We start from the raw sequence: 22,357 nt of genomic DNA on the forward strand, positions 1-22,357 counted from the left end.
ATGAAAAAGGTATTTAAATATTATAGTAATCAGTAATATGAAGTCTTAATGTTATTTTATGTGTTAAATATTTTTCTTATTGTGTTTTTAAAGTGAGTAGCTATGAACGCTGGGACCGGCTGCATAACAAGGCGTTGTAATTTATACTGTGAAACTGATCAGTAAGTCAATAACTGACCCAAAGCTGGCATGTTCCAATCCCTAACCCCATTTCACTCTTGTATAAGCTTTGTGGATGTAAATACAAAAGTTGAAGTGAAGTTGCTTTGAATGAAATGTTTTTTTTTTTTTTTTTTTTTTTCTCCCCCCCCTCCCCTTTTTAAATTAAAAAAAAAAAAAAAAAAAAGGGAAAAAAAAAGAATTCTCGGTGCCTTGTTGTTGGCATACAGGGACTGGATACCGGTCTCACACAAGACACAATACCTTGACTGTGACACGGCACCAAGACATAGCGGAAGAAGCCAAGTGTCACTCGATACCTGGTCACCCATCGCTAGGATCGGAGAAATCCATCTGTCGCCGAGAAGCACGGTGCATGTGTGACAAGGTTAATTTAACACTCTCGCTAAATTCCGAGTCGTGCCACTTTCGCTCAGAGACATTATGTGAACTCTCTTCAGAGTTTGACTTCTTAATGCACAGTGACTTTGAGCAACCTGCAGCTCTGTTTCCAATAACTGTACTCATAGGGGTGGCATATATTTCTCAAGGCTTTGACACATGTGAAATATGAGCTGCTTTTTAAATTTCAAAGACCATATTTTTTCTTCTCCTTTTTTTCTGCTTCATTTTTCATCTGATAAGAGAATGGAGTGGATTTAATGGACAGGGAAGTATGAGTGTTGTAGGGATACGGCACCCTATACGCTTTTTTATTAAGCTCTAACTTAAATAGATTTATGTGTATAATGAAGTTTAAAAAGGCCCTTCTCTGTTGCTTACATTGAGGCTTTTGATCGTATTTTTCTCTGCTTTCATTGTGTTCCACAAATTGATTTATTCTCCAAAGTTGTCCCATAAATATGTCTCCGCAGCAGCTTTTCGTTGACGGGGAATAAGAAAGCGAAAGCAGGGTGTGTTGGCGTGTTTCTTACAGCACAAGCGTTCCTGCCGGCTTCGCCACGGAAAGGTGACGATGTTTTCCTTGGCCGCCGGAGAGGTGAATGCGGGGCCCGGGTGTTGTGCGAGAGCTGAATCGCTCGCTTTGGGGGAGCAGCCGGGCAGAGATCCGGAGCGCCGCTCTAAATAGCGCCGGGCGGCCACACAAAGGGCCTGCGCTCTGTGCAGCAGTGAATAACGGACGAGGCCCTTTCAGAGCGCCGCTGCTAACCTTTTGGCAGCCACCAGCGAACTCCATTCTCATGTGCCAATCTCGGAGGACAATGCACCCCGGCTCCCTTTAAATGAAGTGCTACCACCAACAGTGTCCCATTCACGGTGCCTTTGGGAACGGCCTTTACACATTGTCTCGCCTCTGACTCCCTGCACAAGAAGGAGCAGGAAAGGGAAAGAGAGAATATGTATAGTGTTAAAAAATCCCCCATCTTGCTCGGCGCCCCCACCCCTCTCCGGAACTTTAATCTCTTTTTGTCGGGGGGGGGGGTGTGTGGGGGTCCCTGCTGGACACTTCCAGCTGAGCTACACCGGCTCACTGTGCTGGATGGTCACACTGGCTGGGCTGCGATGGGGTGGGATGGGATGGGATGAGATGGGGGGGGGGGGGGCTCCACGCAAAGAACTCGAGATCCCTCTTATCTGCACTGAGCTAATAATGCAGCTCAGAGGCCATTGAAAACACATGTGATAAGTCCTTTCCTCGCCGCCCTTTTAACTGCTCAGCGCTGTTTATCGCCAAGGCGTTTCAAGCTCCTGCGAACAATGCTGAGAAGGAACCCTATTAAATCAGATGAAAAACACTTTTTCCCCCCCCCTCACCTCTTTTGCACTCTTGTGTCACGAAGCAGGGAAGTGATGCCTGAAATGGACGCTGCTAATTTTTCCCTCCCATTTTGCATGCATTGTAAGGACTTTCTCGTTCACTGCAGCAACGCGGGGATTGTTTTTAATTCTCCTCTCGAACTTATAAAGTTCTACAAGATGCATCTAAAAGTTAAGTGTTGCAGCCCTGTTTCAACAAGCTGAATGGATTAAACTGAACATGCTTGTCTGGGTTGGGAGATCTTCGAAAAAAAAAAAAAAAAAAAATCAAAACTCCCCGAACTGAGAGAGAACCACCAAGCTGGACTACAACAGAAAGGCTTCTAATTGACTCAGTTACTCTTCACCATGATACCTTGTGCTAATTCAGAGCTTTCTAGCTCCGAGTCCTTGGGGGGTGAAGAAAAAAGCCAAGCAGATGAAAGTGATTCGTACTATTACGAAATATATTTTTGTTGGTTTCTTATTTTTTCCTTCTGCTGTTTTCAGTGTTGGTGATTCAGATGAGCAAAGTTTCACATTACAAGTGTGAAATCGAAGCATAAAGACTCCTGTTGTTCCTCTCCATTATTTCCTCACAAATATAGTCCATTGTCACATTGCTGAAGTTAATTTGATCAACATTGGGACATTTAACTTTTATGTTCACTCAAAAGACTTGTTTCATGCTCATTTTCGGGCATTGAAAAGCCATGATTGGCAGAAAAATAATGTTTCCATTAACAATTCAGAGCAATTAGTTTCCCAGGGGAAGCGATGGGCAGCACTGGCCACCACACAACAATTCTTTGTCATTTTATGGACGGTCATCAGTCAGCTGTCAGCGTGTCTCAAAGCCCCCTCCAATCTAAATGTTTCCCTTTCTGCTTTTCCCAGAACAAGCAGCTGAAAGAGCAGAGAAAGGGGACTCAGTTTCTAGGCAATAGGCGTCCTCAGCTGGAAGGGGGGGTGGAAGAGTTGCACCGAGATTCTCTATAAAAGCCAGATGAATCTATTAGCTGTGTGTGTGTGTGTGTGTGTGTGTGTGTGTGTGTGTGTGTGTGTGTGTGTGCGTGAGCGAGTGAGACAATCACTGTGTCTGTTGGGGTTAATACTTGTAGTTGCATCATTGGACTTTTTTAATGAAGCATATCCTGTTGTCTGTGCAACTAAAAGCTTTTTTATCATCATAATCATCATTATTCTCAATAATAGTAATTATAAGGAGAGTGTAAAGTGACGCTATCAGGGAAACTGGAAGTGGCTGGATGTTGTGCTCTTAGCTTCTTTTAGTGGTGGCACTAGTGGAACATGTCTTGGTGTGTGTTGGGTGGAATGTTTATAGTGGGCATGAAGCTGGTGTGCGTGTGTGCGTGTGCATCTCTGAGCAGAATGTGAACACACTAGGCGGGGTTGCAGGAGCCCTTCAACAGCACTGAACGTTTCGGCCGGGGAACATCGAGGTGGATGTCCGTACGCATCGCTGGCACGGGACGATGGGATGTCCGTCGTAGGTGGGGGCTCCAGAGCCCTGAGATCGGACTCGATGTTGTGGGTGGCGTGTAGGGGCTGTCGGCGGCTGTGATAGGGATTGTCTCCCGGCTCTCGGCTCAATGGGGGTATTAATGTCCCCGTCAGTGACTCTGTGAACTGCCTTTTCACCTTGGGAGGTCTCCCGGCAGGGGTTAAGCCCCCCAGGATTTTGTCACATCGGCCTCTGCTCCCAGTGGGTCCCAACTTTCCTTTGTGTAGATATGATGCTTTCTCTCTCCATAATGTCAACGTAGCCCCAGACATGTCCCCACAGGGTGTTAATGTGCTAATTGTTCTCGCAAGTCCGTAAATATAAGGCATTTAGCTCAAAGTTGGGTATCTAGTGGATTTTTTTATGTTTCCTCTAACTGTGTGTTTATTGAGCCTTATTTTTCTTCCTTTTATTTTGCCTTTCCAAGAGTTTAAAAAAAAAAAAAAAAAAAAAAAAAAGGGTGGGGGGACTTTTTTTTTCCTACTCCCCATCACATTGGACATGTTTCTGCTCTGCATGCAATATGTGGGGGACTTTAATGTCCTTGGTAAAGTACTCTGCGCTTGTTTACACCTCTTACTGTAGACATTGATGATTCAGTCATATTGTTCTATAAAGACTGAAACCCCCAACTTAGTTCACAAACAAATTCATTGACTTTGACTAATTTGGAAGTGGCAGTGAAGGTTCTCTCTGGTGAAAAGGACAGTTTTCAGACTCCTATTTGACTGGGTGGAGCTCTTGGGAAACACGTGTAGGATTTGTGTGGCCGCCCGGCGCTACACTTAGGATCTGTAGCAGTGAGCACTGATATATGCAGTATACACATACGCATACACATAGACTCATAACGATTTCAGAATTTCAGTGCGAACGCACCGCGTTTCTGTACTTGGAAGGGTCGGGGCGGGATGCTTCATCTCACTCTGTCCTCAGTCTTCTCCGCTTGTCCGTCTGCTCTGCGCTCAGCTCGGTTGTACTTTTCCTCACGCCTCCAACGGGGAACGTTTTGATATTCCAGGCGCCTCCGGTCGCGTCGAGGATTTGCCATCGCAAGGTGGCCGATCCACTAACCTTTTGCTGACCCCTCCCCCACCCCCATGGCTCTCTTGCACTACTGACCCTCTGCTCCTCGGGTCGGACACCTTGCGACTGTGCCGGGGCGGGCGGAACCCGGACGCATCGTGGGGACAACGGTCTCCTTCCCTGGCTGCGTCGCTCCGGAGGCCACGGGTCAAGTCAGGGGCCTCTCGTAGACCATTGGTGGGGCTGTCAGGGGTGCTATTCTTTAAAATGTTAACATTCCCCAGAATCCCTTAATTATAAGACAAATTCACAATGCATTATTTGCGTAATTATTGCTTGCTCTTTTTGAATGTGTCCATTGGGTGTTTGTACAAAAACAGATTTGAGAGTTAATGCGACATTCCTTACACACGTGGGGGCTGCAAGAGAAACATTTAATTATTTCTTAATTATTTTGAGATGTTTTTTTCCTTTTCATTCTCATCTCAATTTCTGAAGCTATTTACACCGTGTGGAAAAGTGCCCAACACTGCGAGTGTGAGTAGCGGAGGTGGCTGGAGGGTGTCGGTGTGTCAGAGAGAGGTGGGCAGTGTGTGCTTCTTTTTTTTTTTTTTGTAAAAAAAAGTATAAATTTAGTCAAATTTCATGTTTTTCAGTTTCTCTGGGATACAGTTGAGAATGAGCCGGTTACATGAATGTGAGAGTGAATGCAAAATGATGTGTTAAAGAAACGTGTAAGATGTGTATGTTTGTGGCTCGAGAATGCGTGTGTGTGTGTGTGTGTGTGTGTGTGTGTGTGTGTGTGTGTGTGAGAGAGAGAGAGGAATGTGCTCCTGCTCCTTTGTGACCTGCAGCAGGGGCCTGGGAGCAGAGTTGGGGCCGCTGCTATAAATGAGCAAGTGACCCCTGCTTTGTGCCTTCCCGGGAAGGCCTGACGAATGCCCCACACCCCCCCCAGCGAGATCGGCGTTGTGAAGAGCTCTTTTCAGCCGTGTCACGGCGCGATGAATTGGCCGAGGGAAGCATGTTTATAGACTGTGTAAAGAACTGTGTCTTTGTGTGGGAATGTCGGTGACACTGTAACAGTTTGCTTGAATGAACTGTCATGACGCGCCTAATAGGGGTTCCTGCTGGGGGGCCTGTAGCCTCCCCTCCACCAGCCGGACCCCCCAGCTCTGTTAATTCACGCCCAGCTCACTGTGGCTAATTTGCCGATTCTTTAGCGCTCACAAAGGCCAGAAAAGTCAACTCTCACACTGCTGGGTCACCATAAGTGCTTTAGGAAATAATTGTGTAAACAGAATGTTACCTTCTGACCTGCAGCTGATACCTTGACTGTGGACAAAACCACAGAGGCTATCACATTAGGCATGGCTATTAGGGAATAAAGCCTGAAACCACCGCCCCCCCCCCCCCCCCCCCCCCCCGTTGCGGCAGCAGGGAGAGGCCTTCCGAGGAGCGCCGGCGCGCCTCCCTTCAGCAGCCTCCCGAGCTGCGCCGAGCCCATGGGCCGTCCTTTAGGGCTTTGTGAACCGTGGCAGAGAGAGCCACTTGTGTCTGACCACCGTCGCTTTGCAGGGAAAGAAACAATCATCTCATTACACGGCCTCTAATAGGCTTGACGCTGTCAAACCATTTATAATGGCAGAAAGTACACGGCCGCTGACATGTTAGAGAGGTGATGAGCAGGCTGAGGACGACCCCATCTTTTCTCTTCTCTCCGTTTCTCTGTGTGTGTGCGCATGTGCGTGTGCACGCGTGCGACGCTTTCCCCTAAACAAAAGTCAGCCCTTGCTAGAGTCCTTGAGACTGATTTATTTTCTCTGCAATATCTTAGTGTCCATCTTTCTAACAGACTTTCATTCTTCGCAGTTAGAGGCTCCCGATAAAAAGACGAGACAAAAGAGATAGGTGTGTGTGTGTCCGCAGATTAGTCATTTCCTACACATCGTGATTGGTTCCTGACACAGAGGCACACTTGACGACAGGAACATGTGTGCAAGTAAGACAGAAAGGCTGCTGTACTGAACCCAGTCAGTAAAAATGTGACAGGCAGCTGTTTATCCTCCTGGCCATGTTTCCCTTTCAAGAGTTTTCTATTTTCCATTATATAAACAGAAATGATACATTTATATTTATCACTTTATAGCCATTATACAAGATAATATAATACTACTATTTTTTTTTTTTTTTTTTTTTTTTTTTAAAAAAAACTTAATTTCACTTAAGATGTAAAATCCAATCACCACAGCAGTTTGGTAAGAAAATAAGAAAAAGTAAATATATACGGATATATCGACACAAAAGGAAGTAGTTACTGTGTTTAACAGGGATGGTCAAGTGTCACTGTCAAAGAAGTTTCAAAGAAGTGATTAAATTGAATTCGTTGCAGTTGTTATGGAGGTTGATGTAACTCAGAATCTTACAGAAGTGGATAAAAATAACCCTGAAGCAACCGGGTTGAACTCTGCACACTGATAAACACGCATCTCTTCTTCCGATTACTGCTTCTTTCCAGTTCTTCCCGACTGAAACAGTTTCTCTTGTACTGAAGTTAGGAGCCGGTGCTGATGGTGTGCTGTTACGGCGTTGTTGGCGCATGATCCGAATGACAAGAAGGGCTCACCGAAGGTGTCTAGACCTCGGGGTTATGGAGCAAATTTAAAGGACTGTGCATATATGCCAACCATCAGTTCTTCTGGGAAATATCAGTGCTCTTCTGCGTATTGTAGGCGGTCCTTTTCCTGCAAGTCGGACACGTTTCGGTTCTTCCTTCTGCGTGTTCCTTCAACGAGCTCTTAATTTGCTTCGTGATCCGGTTTCCATGCCTGCTCAAGGTTAATATTGCACATTTGAAGTTGTGCGCTCAAGGTTAGAGGAAAATGAAAGGAAAAGGTCAGCTGTGAAAATAGTTGGAATTATTGCGATGAATGATAGAAAAGAAAGTCTTACGGCACGAAGCGTAGTCATCTGGGCAGTGGCGTGACTGTTAGTGCTGCGGTAAGTGCAGCGTGTACCGCGTCGGGCACTGCATCTAGCATCTCTCGAGCATCTCTCGAGCATCTCTCGAGCACCTCGGGGTCCTTGGCCTTGTGCTCGGCCCCTCGAGCCCCATTTGCTCCTCCCGGGCAGACGTCCTCGCCGAGAGCGCGGCGCAGCTCGGCTCTCCGGTGATGCCCTGGCTCTGAACAGACCTGCATTTGCACTCTTTGCGCTGAGCCTCTGAGCTTTCGTAGGCACTCGAGCACGTTTGTTTGCGTAACTGAAGCAGTCCAGGCGAAGCCTTCGCCATAGTACCACAGGGAAGGGTCTTGAGTGGGAATGCCCAGTTCTGGCCCCCGTGGGCTTGCGTGGGTAGGGTTCACCACTCCGTCTCCGTCTCCCTCCGTTTTTCCCTGTCCGTTGCCCAGCCAAAGCACCTGAAGCCCTTCCCCAGGACAGCGCTGGATTTGTTTTATGACGAAGGGCTAGGAAGGGACCAAAAGCAGAGTGTCTTTTATGGCTCCATAAATATATTGTTATCGGGGTTAGTCACCTAGATTTATCCTTGTGATTGGCTAGACAAGCATCCTCAGTCATTACTTATGCAAATGCTAAGTTCTCTTTCTAATGTTTTATCTCGACACTTTGCAGGACCCTGTCAAGTAAATGATTAGGTAAAGCAGTTCATTATACGCAGCTTAAGTGTGTTTTAAGTGTAGCGAAGAGTTGGCTCACGTTGCCTCGGGGAGGGGGACCCTGGTTTGGAAGAGCTTCTTGATCCTGGAGTGAAGTCCTTGTACAACTGGTGGCGCACCAGTTCTGCAACGTTAAAATTCAAAGATGCACGGACTGTTTACGGACCAAGATGTTTGGAACACAACACGCGAGCACTACATTTGGCTAAAACTGAGTTAACATTTTCACACCAAGGCCGGTAAAGTGGGGAAACCTTACCGCGAAGAAGTGCTTCACACAAACTGAATAGAATAATACACACAGTCTGGAAACTCCGAGACAGTTATAATATAAACGGAAACGTGTTGCCTGCACTCAGCCATGAAGAAACACACCCAAGTCATCGAACGGCCTCCTTTTCTCCTGGACATCACCTTCGTGTCCGGCTTCCGGTGTCCGGCGGTGGGAGGGATTCGTCATCGATAAGACGCAGTTGACAGGGTACTTCCTGTTGCCACCAGGTGGTGCTGTGCACCTCAAGGGAAATACTGGACATGCGCTTCATTCGTTGCCCAAAATACTTCTTGATGCTCACAATTAAATGACTGCAGCACTACATGGATGTTCTAAACCAAGCTTTTCTCTGGTTTTGTTTGCTGTTTCTGCAGGATTACAGACCAGCGATATGAACGAGTGCCATATTTTATCTTTGGGGATTTTAACTTCAGGTTGGATGCAAAGCATGTTGTTGAGGTAAGCCTCTTGGTTCGCTCTTGTCTTGTTTACTTCCACTTTGTATGGAACCCGAATGAGTATTAAAGCGATGTACAGTGATACGTCTCATGGCTGTATATCTGCAGTACGATGTGTGTTGTTCCGGGGGAAGTGAGCACACACACACACAGACACACACACACACACACACACACACACACACACACACACCCCCTCTGCATCCGTTGTCTGCTCCGTTGGATCTTTGAGTGAGCTGCAGTTCCACAGTGTGTGCTCCATCCTTTGGTGGCCTCCCACACCTCTAGGTTCCTGTTCATCTCTCTGCTCTGTGTTCTCACCCATCTGTGGCCTTTCTGAAAGGGGCATGCCAAACCCCGACTGGGCTCTGCGCTAGTGGCATGGAGCCCAGGGTTTCTGGTTGCGGGTGCCCTTCGGAGTGACGGTGCTCCCCGGGCATTGCTCCCATTGCCCGGTCTACTCCTCGGAAACCTCTTGTGGTGTTGGAGCACCACTGGCTGCTTGCGTGATGGAAACGGACCAAGCTTCAAGCCCTCTGCCCGTTTCCGCTCCCGCTCCTACTCCTGCCTTACCCTGGCAGAGAGGTGGACCCTCAGCCCCTTCCGATTTATGGCTCATTATCTCCTTTGTCCAGGAGGAGCCCAGCTGTGTTTGCCCTCCAAGTGCATTGTTGTGTTGTGGGTGCTCTCACCCAGCAGAGGATGGAGAGAGCAGTCGGTCGTTCGCCGCGACGTGCAAATGAGTCGCCGAAAAGAAGGGCGTGCCGTCATTTCGCATTCCTCGTGATCAGATAGGGGATCCTGGATAATGAGCTGTAAAAACGGGGGAAAGAAAGACAGTGATAAGAGTGGGGAGCACTTGTATGGTAATTGCTGCGCTCGCAGACAATGCTACGGCTGTTGGTAATTCACTGCAAGGTGCTATTGTTCATTTGGGAACGTGGTGGGTCGGGGGGGGTGGTGCTGAATGAAAGGCTCTGGTTAAATGATCCAGAAAAGAGTCTGTGTGGTAACCCAGGTGCGGTTGTGGTACAGTGAAACACGGCTCTTCGGTCCTGCCTGTAGAGGCACCCTTTACCGTCCCCTCTGTGACGATGTAACAGTAAAATTCTGCCTCCCGTTCTTACCCAGCAGTGAGTGTATTTGTGCCGTCACACGATTTTTTTTTTTTTTCCTGCTATTTTAAGTAAAAGTCCTCATGGTGCACTTGATACACTGATAGGGACAGAAATGAAAACTTTCCAAGTTATCCATTATCTATTATTTGTTTGTTTATTAACTGTTTTTGGAATTGCTTCACTAGCATTTTCATAGAACTGGATGCACTGTTGCTAGACCTAAGTTCCTCTTGTGCAGCAGGACTTCCATCCTGTCAACAGTAGGAGTCTAGTGAATATTTACCCATAGTTCGTGTTGAAGCGCACTTCCTCTTCGGAGCTGGCGAGGTTATAGCAGTGCTGTGAGTGCTGGCCACTGGGAGGCGCTGTGGTAGGTGCACCTGGTCAGGGCTCTTACCAGTGCGTCTCTCTCTCTCTCTCTCTCACACACACACACACACACACACACACACACACACACACGGAAAGTGCTGTTGCGATGCAGAGGGGTCGCAACCCCTTTTCCATAAATGTGTGTGGATGCCTGCCTGCCTCCCCCTTTTTCACCGAGGAGCGGCCTTTCCCCTCCACTTGTTGGGGCACATGTCGCCGATCGATCGGTGCCCCGCGGGGGGGCTCCGGTCCAGGAATTCCAAGCCGTGGGCCACGAGAGCCCCTCGAGCCCCCCCGGCGCTCGCGGCCGCTGTCTCCGAGGACGAAAGGTTCCCGGTTCCATCAGCACTCCTCTGCATCTTCCCGAGTCGTCGCTCATTACTGTGTCACCTCTTCCATCATTATTGCTGCTGCAACATTTTGCACGGACACGGTGTCCACGTGTTTATTGGGAAGTTTTACGTCCGCGGTACAGCGTGCGTGGATGGAGAGGCTCGGCGTACGATTTGACCGCTCTTCCACAAGTCCAATAATGTGGCCTGTCTTCGAGCCGGACTGTGCAAACATCCCGTTTTCCCTGTTGGCTGTGGAAATGCAGATGTGGAGCCGTCGTCTAACATAATGCGTTAACGAATGGACGTCTCTCTGACAGCGCCGATATATTTCAGCAGTTTAATGACAATTAACGTCAGCGGCACAATTATTGTGCGTTTTCCACTCGTCCGGTTCAGATTGTCCGTAGTGTATTGATTGCGCATACTTAACAGGAGATTGATTCGGACAAACGCGCCGGTCGCCCATTGGCCGGTTCGGAGCGTGTCTCGTAAATCTGCGCAACTGTCTGAAAGTGCTTTGCTCCATTGAGACGGAGAAGTATTTAAGAAGCTTCACGCCACGAAATAGCTTTTCCAGCCTTTGCACCACGCTGCTCAGTCCAGGAAAATGCTGTCCGGTGGCAGCAGATGATATGTGCTGTGAGGGGACGGCCTTTCGGGGACCAATTGTCTCCCAGCATACCTCGTCCCGGGCCTTTGGGCGCTGCTCTCAGCCTCCTCCTTCGGCAGTCTGGCGTACCGCAAAGGTGCACCGTGTGCCCCCGGACGCGGGTTCCGGATTCTTCTCATGCTTCCACAGCCGGGTGGGTCAGTGAGCGCCGGTTGCGAGCAGAGCCCCGAAGCAGGGCGTCCCGTTAATGGTGTCAAAGCAAAAGAAGTGGCTTCATTTGACCTGCATTCAGGGGCTCCTTTCACAGGGAGACAAAAGAGACACAGCCACGTGGGTATTAATGGTGGGCCTCATCTCCCCCGAGGTGGTCCTTCTTTTACAGCCTCCAGCCTCGACCAGGAAGACATCCACAGGGAGACCACCGCCGTGCGCTCTTAGCGTGGCTCTGGAGACGAACTGGGAATGGGAGCAGCGGTGGTGCTCGGCTCAAGACGACTGCCGCTTCCTGCGTATTGCTTACTTACTTACTTACTTACTACTGTGTGTGTTGGAGTGCTGCGAACAGACGTGCCGGAGCCTCACCGTTAGGGCGCGTAACTGTGCTACCAGGTACTGCGCGCACACCACGCGTGTTGTGAAACGCGCCGTGCGCCCTGTTCCTCGCTTGTGTAAAGAAAACACCGGTGCGCAGCGTCTTCTCTGCAAAGCGTGCCTATTTGAGGGCGAGCGGAGAGGCCGCTTGCGTGCCGCTCGGTACCTGTGCTAGAGAGGCCGAGTGAGAGATGCACGATGGGATGCCTGGAACCTGATGGTGAGCGCTGCCATCGGTCACACGTCCTCACACCGCCAGGCCTCTCTTCTGAGATGCCGCTTTATTTAAAATCCCTCGCAATTAAACTTAATAGAATGTACATTTAATTTCGGGTAAAAATTGCGCGCTTCGCACGGGCCGCTCCAATTTAAGGATTGATGGAGGGTGGCGAGGAGGTTAATTGCTGGCATGAGCTACCGTCCCCGTGACGTGACTCGTGTCCGTTTTCGTTGGCGTTTACAGTTGCCGCACGGCACGTCTCCTCGTGCCCGGCGAGGGCGTGCGGCCGCCCCCTCGGCTTTTGCTCCCGGGTCGCCGCTGCGCCGCGCGCCCCGTGCCGCCGTTGTCCGTCCAGGCGGCCCGAGACGCACCGGCGCTGTCGAGGCCGAGCCGTCAATCTTGTCCCTTTCGTCCCGTGCTTTTTTCACTTGAGTGTCAGGAAATTAAAGGTACCGCCGATTTTACGGGCACTGCTCGAAATTAACGCCGTAAAATGCCGCTTAATGACAAGTGGCATAATAAATATTTCATTTTTCAGAGTATGACATTTTTTATGGCATTCCAGGAGGTGGCCTGTGTGTGTGTTTTTGCTTCTGTGTGCGTGCGTGTCTGATTCCGTGCCAGCACATGCAGCAGAGGTGTGCGTGCGCCAACTTGACAGCGCACCTATATTTGCCGTATAATTTTTCTCACAGTGAAAGACTTTGCCCTTTTTGTACTCTGTGTTGTCAGCATTTGTTCCTTTGTTCCCCTCCAAATGAAAACGTGGTCCACTTACCACTGTGAACTGGTCCTAATTTGTTCTTGAAAACAGAGTGAATATTGAAAAACTGCAGTTGATGAGTTTATTTTTTCCATTATTTCTTTTCGAGGCAAATTCGAGTGTTTTTTCCAAGCCTCACTGAAGTTCACCGCCAAATGATGCCTAATAGCATAAGGAAAAAGTTGTAACGCATTAAAACAGAATGAGTAACGTAACGGCAACAGCAACATTATAAACTCAGCCCTTCATGTTTGGGCATTTTTTTGCATGCTTTAACTTTTTTGCACTTTGTTCCTAGAAAGTAATAGAAAAAAAATGTATATGATGATGCCCTCAAAGCTTCTTAGAATTGCATGCCTGTCACGTGGTTGTAGTGGCAAACAGGATAGTATATGAAAGTGTTATTGCCATTTTTTAATGTATAGTGGAATTACTTATGGACTGGACACCATGAAAAACTGGATATCACTTTATATAATAATGGGAAGAATGAGTTCTAATTACATGTGCGCTACACGAACGAAGCTGATAGAGTTTGTCCTCCGTCCTTGTACGAGGTGTAAGGTGCCTCTCGCTAGCCGTGTCCCCTTGTCCCTGTTGAGACGAAGCTCGGTAACACAGTAATACATGCAGTATTTCTCGAAATCGTCCCCCTTCGGCGAGTCCCGCCGTCGCGCAAGCGCACAGGCATTGTGGCTGCCGTCCCACTCGATGGTGGCCCCCGGGCTCGTTCTCCTCCGCATGGCCCGATGGTGTAAATGTCCTTTCCGCACCCTCTGCCTACCAGTGCACTGCTGCTGCCGGTGCTGCCGGCTCTCCGCTGACATAACCACAGTGACCCCCCAGCACCCCTGCACGCCCCCCCCCCCCTCGCTGAAGGCAGTGCGTGATGCATGTGCTTTATCGGGATCTGCGAACATCACCATAAAGCTTCATTGTCAGAGAGGCGACACGGAGAAATAATGGAGAACTATTCCCAGTGGACAAGTGCTGTGTTTTGTGTTCTTTTTTTTTCTGTTTCATCTCTTCTGCCGCTCTGTTTGCTCAAGATGTAAATGAAAAGGAAAACAAAGTGGCTAAGAGATGCTCATCCTCTAATTGAACTGCGCAAATTAAGAACAATTACACGCCTCTCTTCTACTGACGGAGAACTCATTAATAATGGCGTGTTGCATGTGCCGCGCTGCTCTGCGCTGCATGAGCACGGCCTTTTGCGGCAGCTGGAGTACAGGCGGCCGTGACACGGGGTGAGGGCGGTGCCTGGTGCCGGCGGCACCCACCGAGCCTGCGCACCTGCCCCCTCCGTACACTCCTCGAGTGCTGCCATCATCTTCCTCTCGTCGTCTGGTGCCCCCGCCGACCACATCCTGTTCACGATCCTCTCGTCTTTTTTCCCCACACACGCTCCACTTTTTCACCTCCAGTTCTTTTTGTGTGTATGGAGTTGGCTTTTTTTTCTTGTTTCCTCCCGACAAGTTCCCAGGATTCAGGGAAAGCTGTTAAACGAGCAAAAAAAAAAAAAAAAAAAAAAAACCACCATGATACAGTGACTTAAGGCAATGTTGGAGTGGGTCGAGAGAATATTAGGAGGAGCCAGCAGACCCAGGTTGGAGTGTTCAGTGTGTACACACACACACACACACACACACACACACACACACGGCAAGGACAAAGTAAGAGACCGTTAGTAATGGATAGTATATGTATGTATAAATGTAGCTTTCCAGCCCAAAATTAGTTTAAAAGACAGTTAGAAATTAACAGTACTTTTATTACAAAGCATTTCTGTCCTTTTTGTAAATTAATAAAAATTTTTTCTTAAAAGGAAGAAAAATCTACGAGTGCTGGAAAAATTAGCTTTTTATTTAGTGCAACGAAATGTAGCATAAACTGTGGAGCACAAGGCCGTCTTTGTGCTTTTCAGTAGCACTTGGCCTGTATGATGTCAGTCTATTTTTGACTAATGCAGTGTGTTGCTTTCGCTGCTCTACAATAATTGTTTTTATCTGCGGGTGTGGGGCGTGCCAAGCGGACCCAGGGGACGCAGCGTGTTGTCTTTGGCGCTTACGTAACTCCGTATTCGCAGCGGCCTCCCCTTCAAGAGAGGCGAACGAAGGCCCGGCGCTCTTCCCTGCGCCGCGCTCCTCGTGCCTCGTTCGCACCTTGGGGCTGCTGCCCTGTCGCTGCGGCCCAGCGGGACCCTCTCCCATATTTGAGATCGGATGGATCCGCTTTACTGATGCACGTGTGCGGGGCCGGGGGGTGGGGAGCGGGGGGCGCGGAGGAGGAGGAAGGGGGCATCCGTGAAATTCCCAATGTAATTTTTTTTTATTAGAAAAAATGTTGACACATACTTCTGTTAATGTTTTCCACCTTTAAAATTTCTTGATTATAATGTGTGTGTGTGTGTGTGCGCACCCCACTTTTAAGAGCATTTTAAATATGGTGTGTGTTAATTTTCAAAGTTGAAAGCCTCGTGTGAAAGCATTGCTGCGCTGCCCGTGCGCACAAGTCGCTGCCCCCGAGGCGCACGCTGCGCACGCACTTGTTTCTCCAGATGTCGCCGTAAAAGCCTCCATCTCACCCAGAGCGTTCAAACAGCTCTGCTTGCCGACGTTAAGAAACACTCGTCTCCTTTCACAACCTTGGATAAATATGAAATGATATTTAAGAGGCCCATAAAGTGTCACATTGACAATTCATGGCTTTTCATTTGCCTTTTCTGCGCTGTGATTTATCCGCGAGGGCCATATTGCCCGGCGCTTTCGGGGCATTTTTGTTTTGGGAATACCCCCGAAACAATGGTTTCGAGGCCCGATTTCTCCTCGGGGGTGTGCGCGCTAACATCTGTTTGCATCCTGGGCCAGGCGGGTCCTGTGGCCGCGGCGCCGCTCGCTGCTCTCTTCCCCTCCACGGGCGCTTTTGTTCCCAATTTCATGCTACTAGAGAGGCTGCATGTTTTCCTGCGTGAAGTTGTCAGGGGCATAAAGGCGGCCGAGAGGGGTCACATCTAGAGGGACGGCCATGAAAAATTGGTAAAACGTATGACAAAGGCCACCCACAAGATGGTTGCTTAGCGCGGAGCGGCGCTGGAGAAGCAGGCCTTGCCCCGCTACTTTTATTCCCGCTGAGTTACACCACAGGGCTTCCTTTCACGCTGACGGACAGGCGCATCATTTAGAGCAAATGAAGCAAACAAATAAAGGGCTCTAAAATGAATCATTGTTCTTTGTTTCAGTGCCGTCTTTGTATTGCCTTTTTAAAACTGTACACGGAGAATGAGGGATGCGGGGTGACACACACACACACACACACACACACACACACACACACACACACAAGTGCATCCTTTTCACTCTTGAGTTGCCTGTTTAGGACAAAGTACTATATTGGTGTGTCTCTATTTATACTTTATTATGAAAGTTTCTTTTTTTTTCCCCCCCTTCCCAGACAATAATTAGCATTTTAATTCCCCCCCCCCTTCCCTCTTTTTTTTAAAAAAAAAAAAAAAAAAAAAAGAAAAAATGATATATATTTATAAATGTTGTCTTAATATAATGGATGATGTGGGGTCCTATATGAAGTAACAACACTTGGTTTCCACTTGTGCGAAGGCCTGGATTAAGGGCATCATTATGTGTCCCGGTGCGGCTGTATCGATCGCGATGGTAATGAACTAGGGCTCTTAGGGCCGTTTAACAGTCATCGCTGCTCGCTGATTGGTCTCCAGTGTTCTCCGGTGACCCCGGCCTTACCTTTCATCGACTTTAGGGCGAGCCGCTCGCGTGACCCGCGCTTCCTTGCAGGATGCTGTAACAATTTGTTGTTCTTGCTCTTTCACGAAACTTTTCGAAAATCGTACGCGTCGTACCTGAGAACGGCGTTACGATGAAAATGAGAGCGTTCGTGTTTTTGCGTTACAAGCGCTAACTTCGGCGCGATGGAATAAAAGCAAGTAAACAGGTGTGTTTTTATTTCCGGTGTTTTTCCACCACAGGTTTCTTTGCTGTGATTGCAGAGGGCGGTACCCGAACAACCTTTCGTGTGAACGGCAGAGAAGCCGAGAGGCGCATTTGTGAACGAGACGCGTTCGTAAGGACCGGAGCGCTTTGAACACGGGTTCATCGGGAGGCGTTCGGCTTGCAATAAGCGTTTTATTGCCTTTGCGAGTGCGTGAGGAATTGTGCATCTTAAACAGCCTTGCTTTCCAGTTGCTCCCTTAATGCAGCCGTGAGGAGGCGGGTCTGCATTTTAAGATGAAATCTTTCGTTATCCCTTCTTTGTACAGGTGGCAGTAATGTGTCGAGAGCTTGCGCTGAAACAATAGCTCCCCTTTACTTGGCATCAAGTTGTGCGCGGAGCAAGCTGCTCTTACTTGTGTAGACACAAAGAAGCATCTGCCAGCCTTTTCCTGTTGGGGTTTTTCCTGTATTGTGTTGGCAAAAATGTGCGAGTGTGTGTGTGTGTGTGTTAGTAAAGTACCGAGGTGTGCGTGTGTGTGCGTGCGTGCGTGTGTGTGTTTCACGGGGCTCAAAAGCTCTGGGTTTGTGTGCGGAACCCCCAGCAGTGCAAGGTCAGAAGGGTCAAAGTGATGAATTTTTATGGGCCTGTTGCCTGTGTTTCAGCGCAGTCCCATTCTCTGTGTGCAGCTCTGCCTCTGAAAGACAACCAAGCAGGGCAATTTGTCCTGTGGGGCCCGAGAGAATGGGCCAGGAGATGAGTTAAAAACTTTGGTGGTGGTGCTGGGACGGACACACACGCACAGACACACACACACTCACTCACTCACTCACTCACTCACTCTCTCTCTCTCTCCCCTTCCTGCAGCGACACCCCCAACTCTGTTGCGAGAGATGATTTGTGGCTTGTCCATTATCTGTCCTGGGACAAATGCGTTTCGTGGGACCTGGAAGTAACTGAGCAAAGAACAGCACTTATTGGAAAGAGGGCCGTTCTTGTGGAGAACTTTCCCGGACGTTGTGTGCACCGGCGGGCCCTGTGCTCCATTTCATCGCCCACCCTCCGGCCGGGTACTCGGTGAGGCTAATAGGAGGCAGCTGCGCTTCTTGCACAGTCCAAAGCGGCCTCATCCGTGTCCTTGGCGTCACGACGTATCCCGGCCTTCGTCAGGCTATGTCAGCTGTCAAATGCGGTGACCCCTGCTTAGGGGTGCTTCGCACTCCTCGTTTGTTCCCTTCATTGGTACCTTTTGTTTAATGGGATTAATTAGAAGCCCAAAAGGGGGGCTTTTTCTAAAGAAGCATGGCGCTGCACACAGGCTTCATTTGGGTGTGTAAATAGTGTTATAAACTCATTGCCGTTTCGTGGTTAGTGTGCAGGTGACGGGTTATTTGGTTCAGGAGACTCTTGCTCTTCATGTATATTGAGGGTCATCTGAAAAACAGTTGTAAATGGTGCGATTCCATTACCTTTTTAATACAATTACTTTGAGATGCCTTCGGAATGTCAAATGTGATTTCATTTTCGTCTAAGTCGCTAATAAATGACGACAGTCTTACTGAAGAGACACGCATTTTACATTGCCACATGTTTAACTGGAAAAATGATCTAAACATGCTCATTGAATGAAACATTTACATTTATTCACTTAGCGGGCACTTTTCTCCAAAGCATCATACATCTTGTAGAAAATACAATGAAACGTATGCAAACCCTTATATTTAGTAGCTAGTGGAACCTTCTTTATCGGCTTGCTTGTCGTAGCTTGTGCAGAAGCTAGGGGGTGTTTTAGGTCGTCCCTCTATTTCGAAACTCTTTCAGTTGATGTACTGTATGTTTTTGCTTCGGATCATTTTCACAAGACTGTGGTCAAAACTCGGCCGTTCTAAGACGCACAATTTCCTCTGTTTGAGCCTCTCTGTTGATTTACTCTGCTGCTTTGAATCATTTTCACGTTGCGTGATGTTGAGTTTCTTGATGACAGACGTACCTACCCTGACATACTGTATCCTGAGTACCCTTGAATAAGGTGCTTACCGTGATTTGCTCCACTACAAATGCAGCTGCTGTTTGAATGGGTCAATCTTTGTAGCTTAACACTATAAGCTGCTTTGAAGAAAAGTGTTGGCTAAATGAATACACAGCTGTTTGAATTGCTAAACGAACTGCTATAATGTTCAGCTTTACTATTTTAATATTATTTCAAGTTTAGTGTCTCTGAAAAGTATAGTGGGGCAGCAGTTAGCTCTTGAGACCATTTTGTGAGAGCAGAAGGTTGATAACTGCCGGGCTCTTACAATATATTTCCGTTGTTGTGGGGTTCCCCGAAGGTTACAGGAGGGTTGTGTGCTTTGTGTGCGATTGCTGTGTCCCACCAGGCTGGTGACCCATCTGTTTGCTGCTCTGGATCAAGAGGTCTCGGGACACTTTGGACTGTTGGGGGTTTGAAGAGAGCCCTGCTTTCATGTGCATCTTTTAAAAACACAGATGCTCTTTGAAGCATTGAAATCAGCATTGCTCTTTCAGCCCATGTTGGTTGTTGAGGAGATTCTTCTTCTTCTTCTTCTTAACATGAAGGAAAAAAAAGAAAGACTTTGTCCCTTTGGCCATTCCTAAGTCAGCTCTCCCTTGACCCGTCATAATTCCCCCACAATCGATCTATGAATGTTCAAACTTTGACTTCCTCTTTTGACGCATGAACTTTACATCCCAGATGCAGGTTAGGTGTAACTTTTTTTTTTTTTTTTTTTTTTTTAAAGCTTTTCTTCCCTAACCGCTCTTTCCTTTTTTGTTTTTCATCCTTGAAAATCTGTTTCAAATGAGAAGCTAATTACATTCAAATGAGTTATATTGGTAACTTTTGTTGGCAATGAGAGCATGGACACAAGTAACGTGGTTTGATGCTCCGATGGGCCTGCCACACGACCCTTGCTAAAGGCGGCTTAGTTAACCTACAGTCGGAATCTCTCTTTCCTTCCTTGCATTCTGTTTTCTTTCCTTAACGCAGAGCACCAGAGCTGCTCACATTTGTGACCACTGGCACCGAGATCCCATCCACTGACCTTTACTGGAATTAGAGCTGCGAGAAGATTTCTCATGAGAACGCCTTGTTTTGCTCTCCTGACTGGAGGAGAACCGTAGCGTAACCCAGGGTTGTCCATGGTACTACTGGCTGCGATTGATGGTGACGCTTACCTGGTTTCTATGCTAGATCAGGAAACGTGAGAGTCGTGGACTTTTAAGTGCAGAGCTATAATCCGCGCGCTGTACGCAGTTCTAGGAGATTGTGCACGTGAAAGCTTTCTCACTTCGTACATTGCAAATGCGACTGGTGGCGCTGGTGGTTTGTTGCTTCTTTGGACATTTCAGGTAGCTTTGAAACTTGCCAAAATTTCCTTGCAGACTTACTTGATCTCATGTTTTGGTAATGATTATTGACTTGATCATATTTAATAATCCTTGTATGGAAGCAAAAAAAAAAAAATAGGGCTGAACACCAATAACAATGGGTTTAATGGGGAGAAACCAAAATGCAGATGAGCTGTGACATTGTAAAACTGAAGTATGAGCTCATGGTCCTGAGATTTCTAAAGTATTAAAAGTGTTAAAAGGCCTTGGAAGAGCTTGGAAGAGGGGTGTCCATCAACGCTGACAAGTAAGTGTGACCCCACTATCCAATATCCAAACCACATTTGGCAGGGGCGTTCGTCTCTGGATTATAAGAAAAATTTTAACATGAATAGAAGAACTATTTCTGTATCCTAAAACTATGGTATTTCATTTAAATAAGCTGTGTGTTTGGCTCTCAGACCAGGTTTGAATTAGCAAGAGATTTCTGGTTGGCTGATTTTTGGATTTGTGATGCTGACAGGAGGGATTCTGGAAAGGGGAGAGAAAAGCTTGTGTAAAAGTCAGTATCTTGAAAGACTGATTTGAATAAGATACCTTTTTTTTTCCCCCCCTTTTTTTTCCACCAGCCTTTGAGATGCAGCTGAAGGTGTCCTTCGTGGGCTTGCGACCTGTTTGTCCTCCGTGTAAAGAACTCACTGCTCTTGGCTGCCTCCTTACTCTTATGTATATCTGTTTAGATATATAGATATACATACATAACAATAAAAAAAAAAATGAATTTCTTCAATTGCTGTCTACTGGGGTGGCAACAATGACATTTTGACAGGAAATGTAACTCTGCCTTGCCCTTTTTCTAGCCCCTTCTTTGGCCTATTCATTGCAGAAAGCTGCTTAAGCGCACTTAAGCGCATTAGCATTTGGATGCCAGGGAACCATATTGACCCTGCATTTGGAGGGTCTAAACGAGTGAAAGATTGAGCGATTTGTTAGGTCTTTAGAAACCAGCTCAAGAGACTGGGAGGCTTGTTCTACTTTAAGTTTCTCTGGGTGTTTGTTCTAATCTGGTGTGCCGTTTCGGGAAAGCGGCCCTGGTTTGTGACATTTCAGTCTAAAGACCTTTTTCCTGTTATATTGGCTTGACCTGATTAACTAATCTGTGCTTTGAATTTAAATGAGCCTGTGTACTCGCAGCATGGTATGGGAACCGCTGGCCTGCAGATTATCTCATTCAACTGTCTTCAAACACAGATGGTCGAATGTTTAACTAATTGTTAAAAGAGTCTACAAAAGGGAATTTAACCGTACACATGGTTCTTAAGGTCAAGATGTATTGCGAAATAGAGGAGGAGAAGGGAGAGGGATGTTTTTGGGGGCTTCATTTCAATGTGCAGGCATCATTTTGGGCACTAATATGTTTAGATGTTTGTTGGGAGTGATGGTTGCCCAGAGGTTGCGTGCCGCCCGCTGTGTGCGAAGGCGCTCGACTGGCCTCCAGAAGATCAAGCCATCGGGAAGAGAGGCACGCCATTGTGCTCCATATACTCAGCCTCCACGCACTCATCCTTTATGAGCATGTGTGCAATGTATCTGTTTATTTAGGAGATTATCTTTACTTTTTTTTTTTTTTGCATAGGTATCAAAACGAAGACACTGCGTACGGAGACAATATATTTCACTGTTACAGTAAATGTGAAATATGAGAACATGAGGATGTTCTTCAGTCACACTTATGCAGTTGTACTTGTTTCCGTTCTCCAGAGTTTGTGCTCCTCTGCCACTATGCAGACCATCAGGGCAGCCGACACCAACGAAGTCGATAAGTTAATATTCCGAGAGGTGGACAATGATCGAAAGGTAAACCTTACGCTTTATTATACACACACCACCGGTATATGTAGTCAACATTGTTTCTGAGGCACAAAAACACTAAGGGATTGAAAATACTTGAATCCTGTTGAAATGTAAATAACGCTGTGTATAGCTTTGTATATCCTGTATATAGCCTCTAACTGGACCACATGTGCATTTTTATGTCTATGTACAGATGGACACCCACAGTACACAAAAGGTCTCATTTTGAACCAAAACTATAGTAAAGAATTGTTTTTCAGTCTAAAAAAGGCTACAGTTTCAATAATTTTTCCCAGATCAAAGCTTCTG

At 47.4% G+C, this 22,357-nt stretch overlaps 1 protein-coding gene across 5 annotated transcripts in view; it reads left to right on the forward strand.

Annotated features, from left to right (window-relative positions):
* The window catches only part of inpp5a (inositol polyphosphate-5-phosphatase A), a 113,845-nt gene that overhangs the window by 69,893 nt on the left and 21,595 nt on the right, over positions 1–22,357 (forward strand). For all 5 annotated transcript variants that reach the window (XR_001965434.2, XM_018738081.2, XM_018738083.2 and 2 more), the window contains exons 10-11: positions 8,794–8,878; positions 21,956–22,051. Coding sequence is in view for 4 of the 5 variants with exons in the window: in XM_018738081.2 (XP_018593597.1) it covers positions 8,794–8,878; positions 21,956–22,051 (181 nt within the window). In the remaining variant the exon portion in view is untranslated. The remainder of the gene's footprint in view (positions 1–8,793; positions 8,879–21,955; positions 22,052–22,357) is intronic.

This window comes from Scleropages formosus, chromosome 8 (genome assembly GCF_900964775.1).
Source record: "Scleropages formosus chromosome 8, fSclFor1.1, whole genome shotgun sequence".
Classification (NCBI taxonomy): Eukaryota; Metazoa; Chordata; class Actinopteri; order Osteoglossiformes; family Osteoglossidae; genus Scleropages; species Scleropages formosus.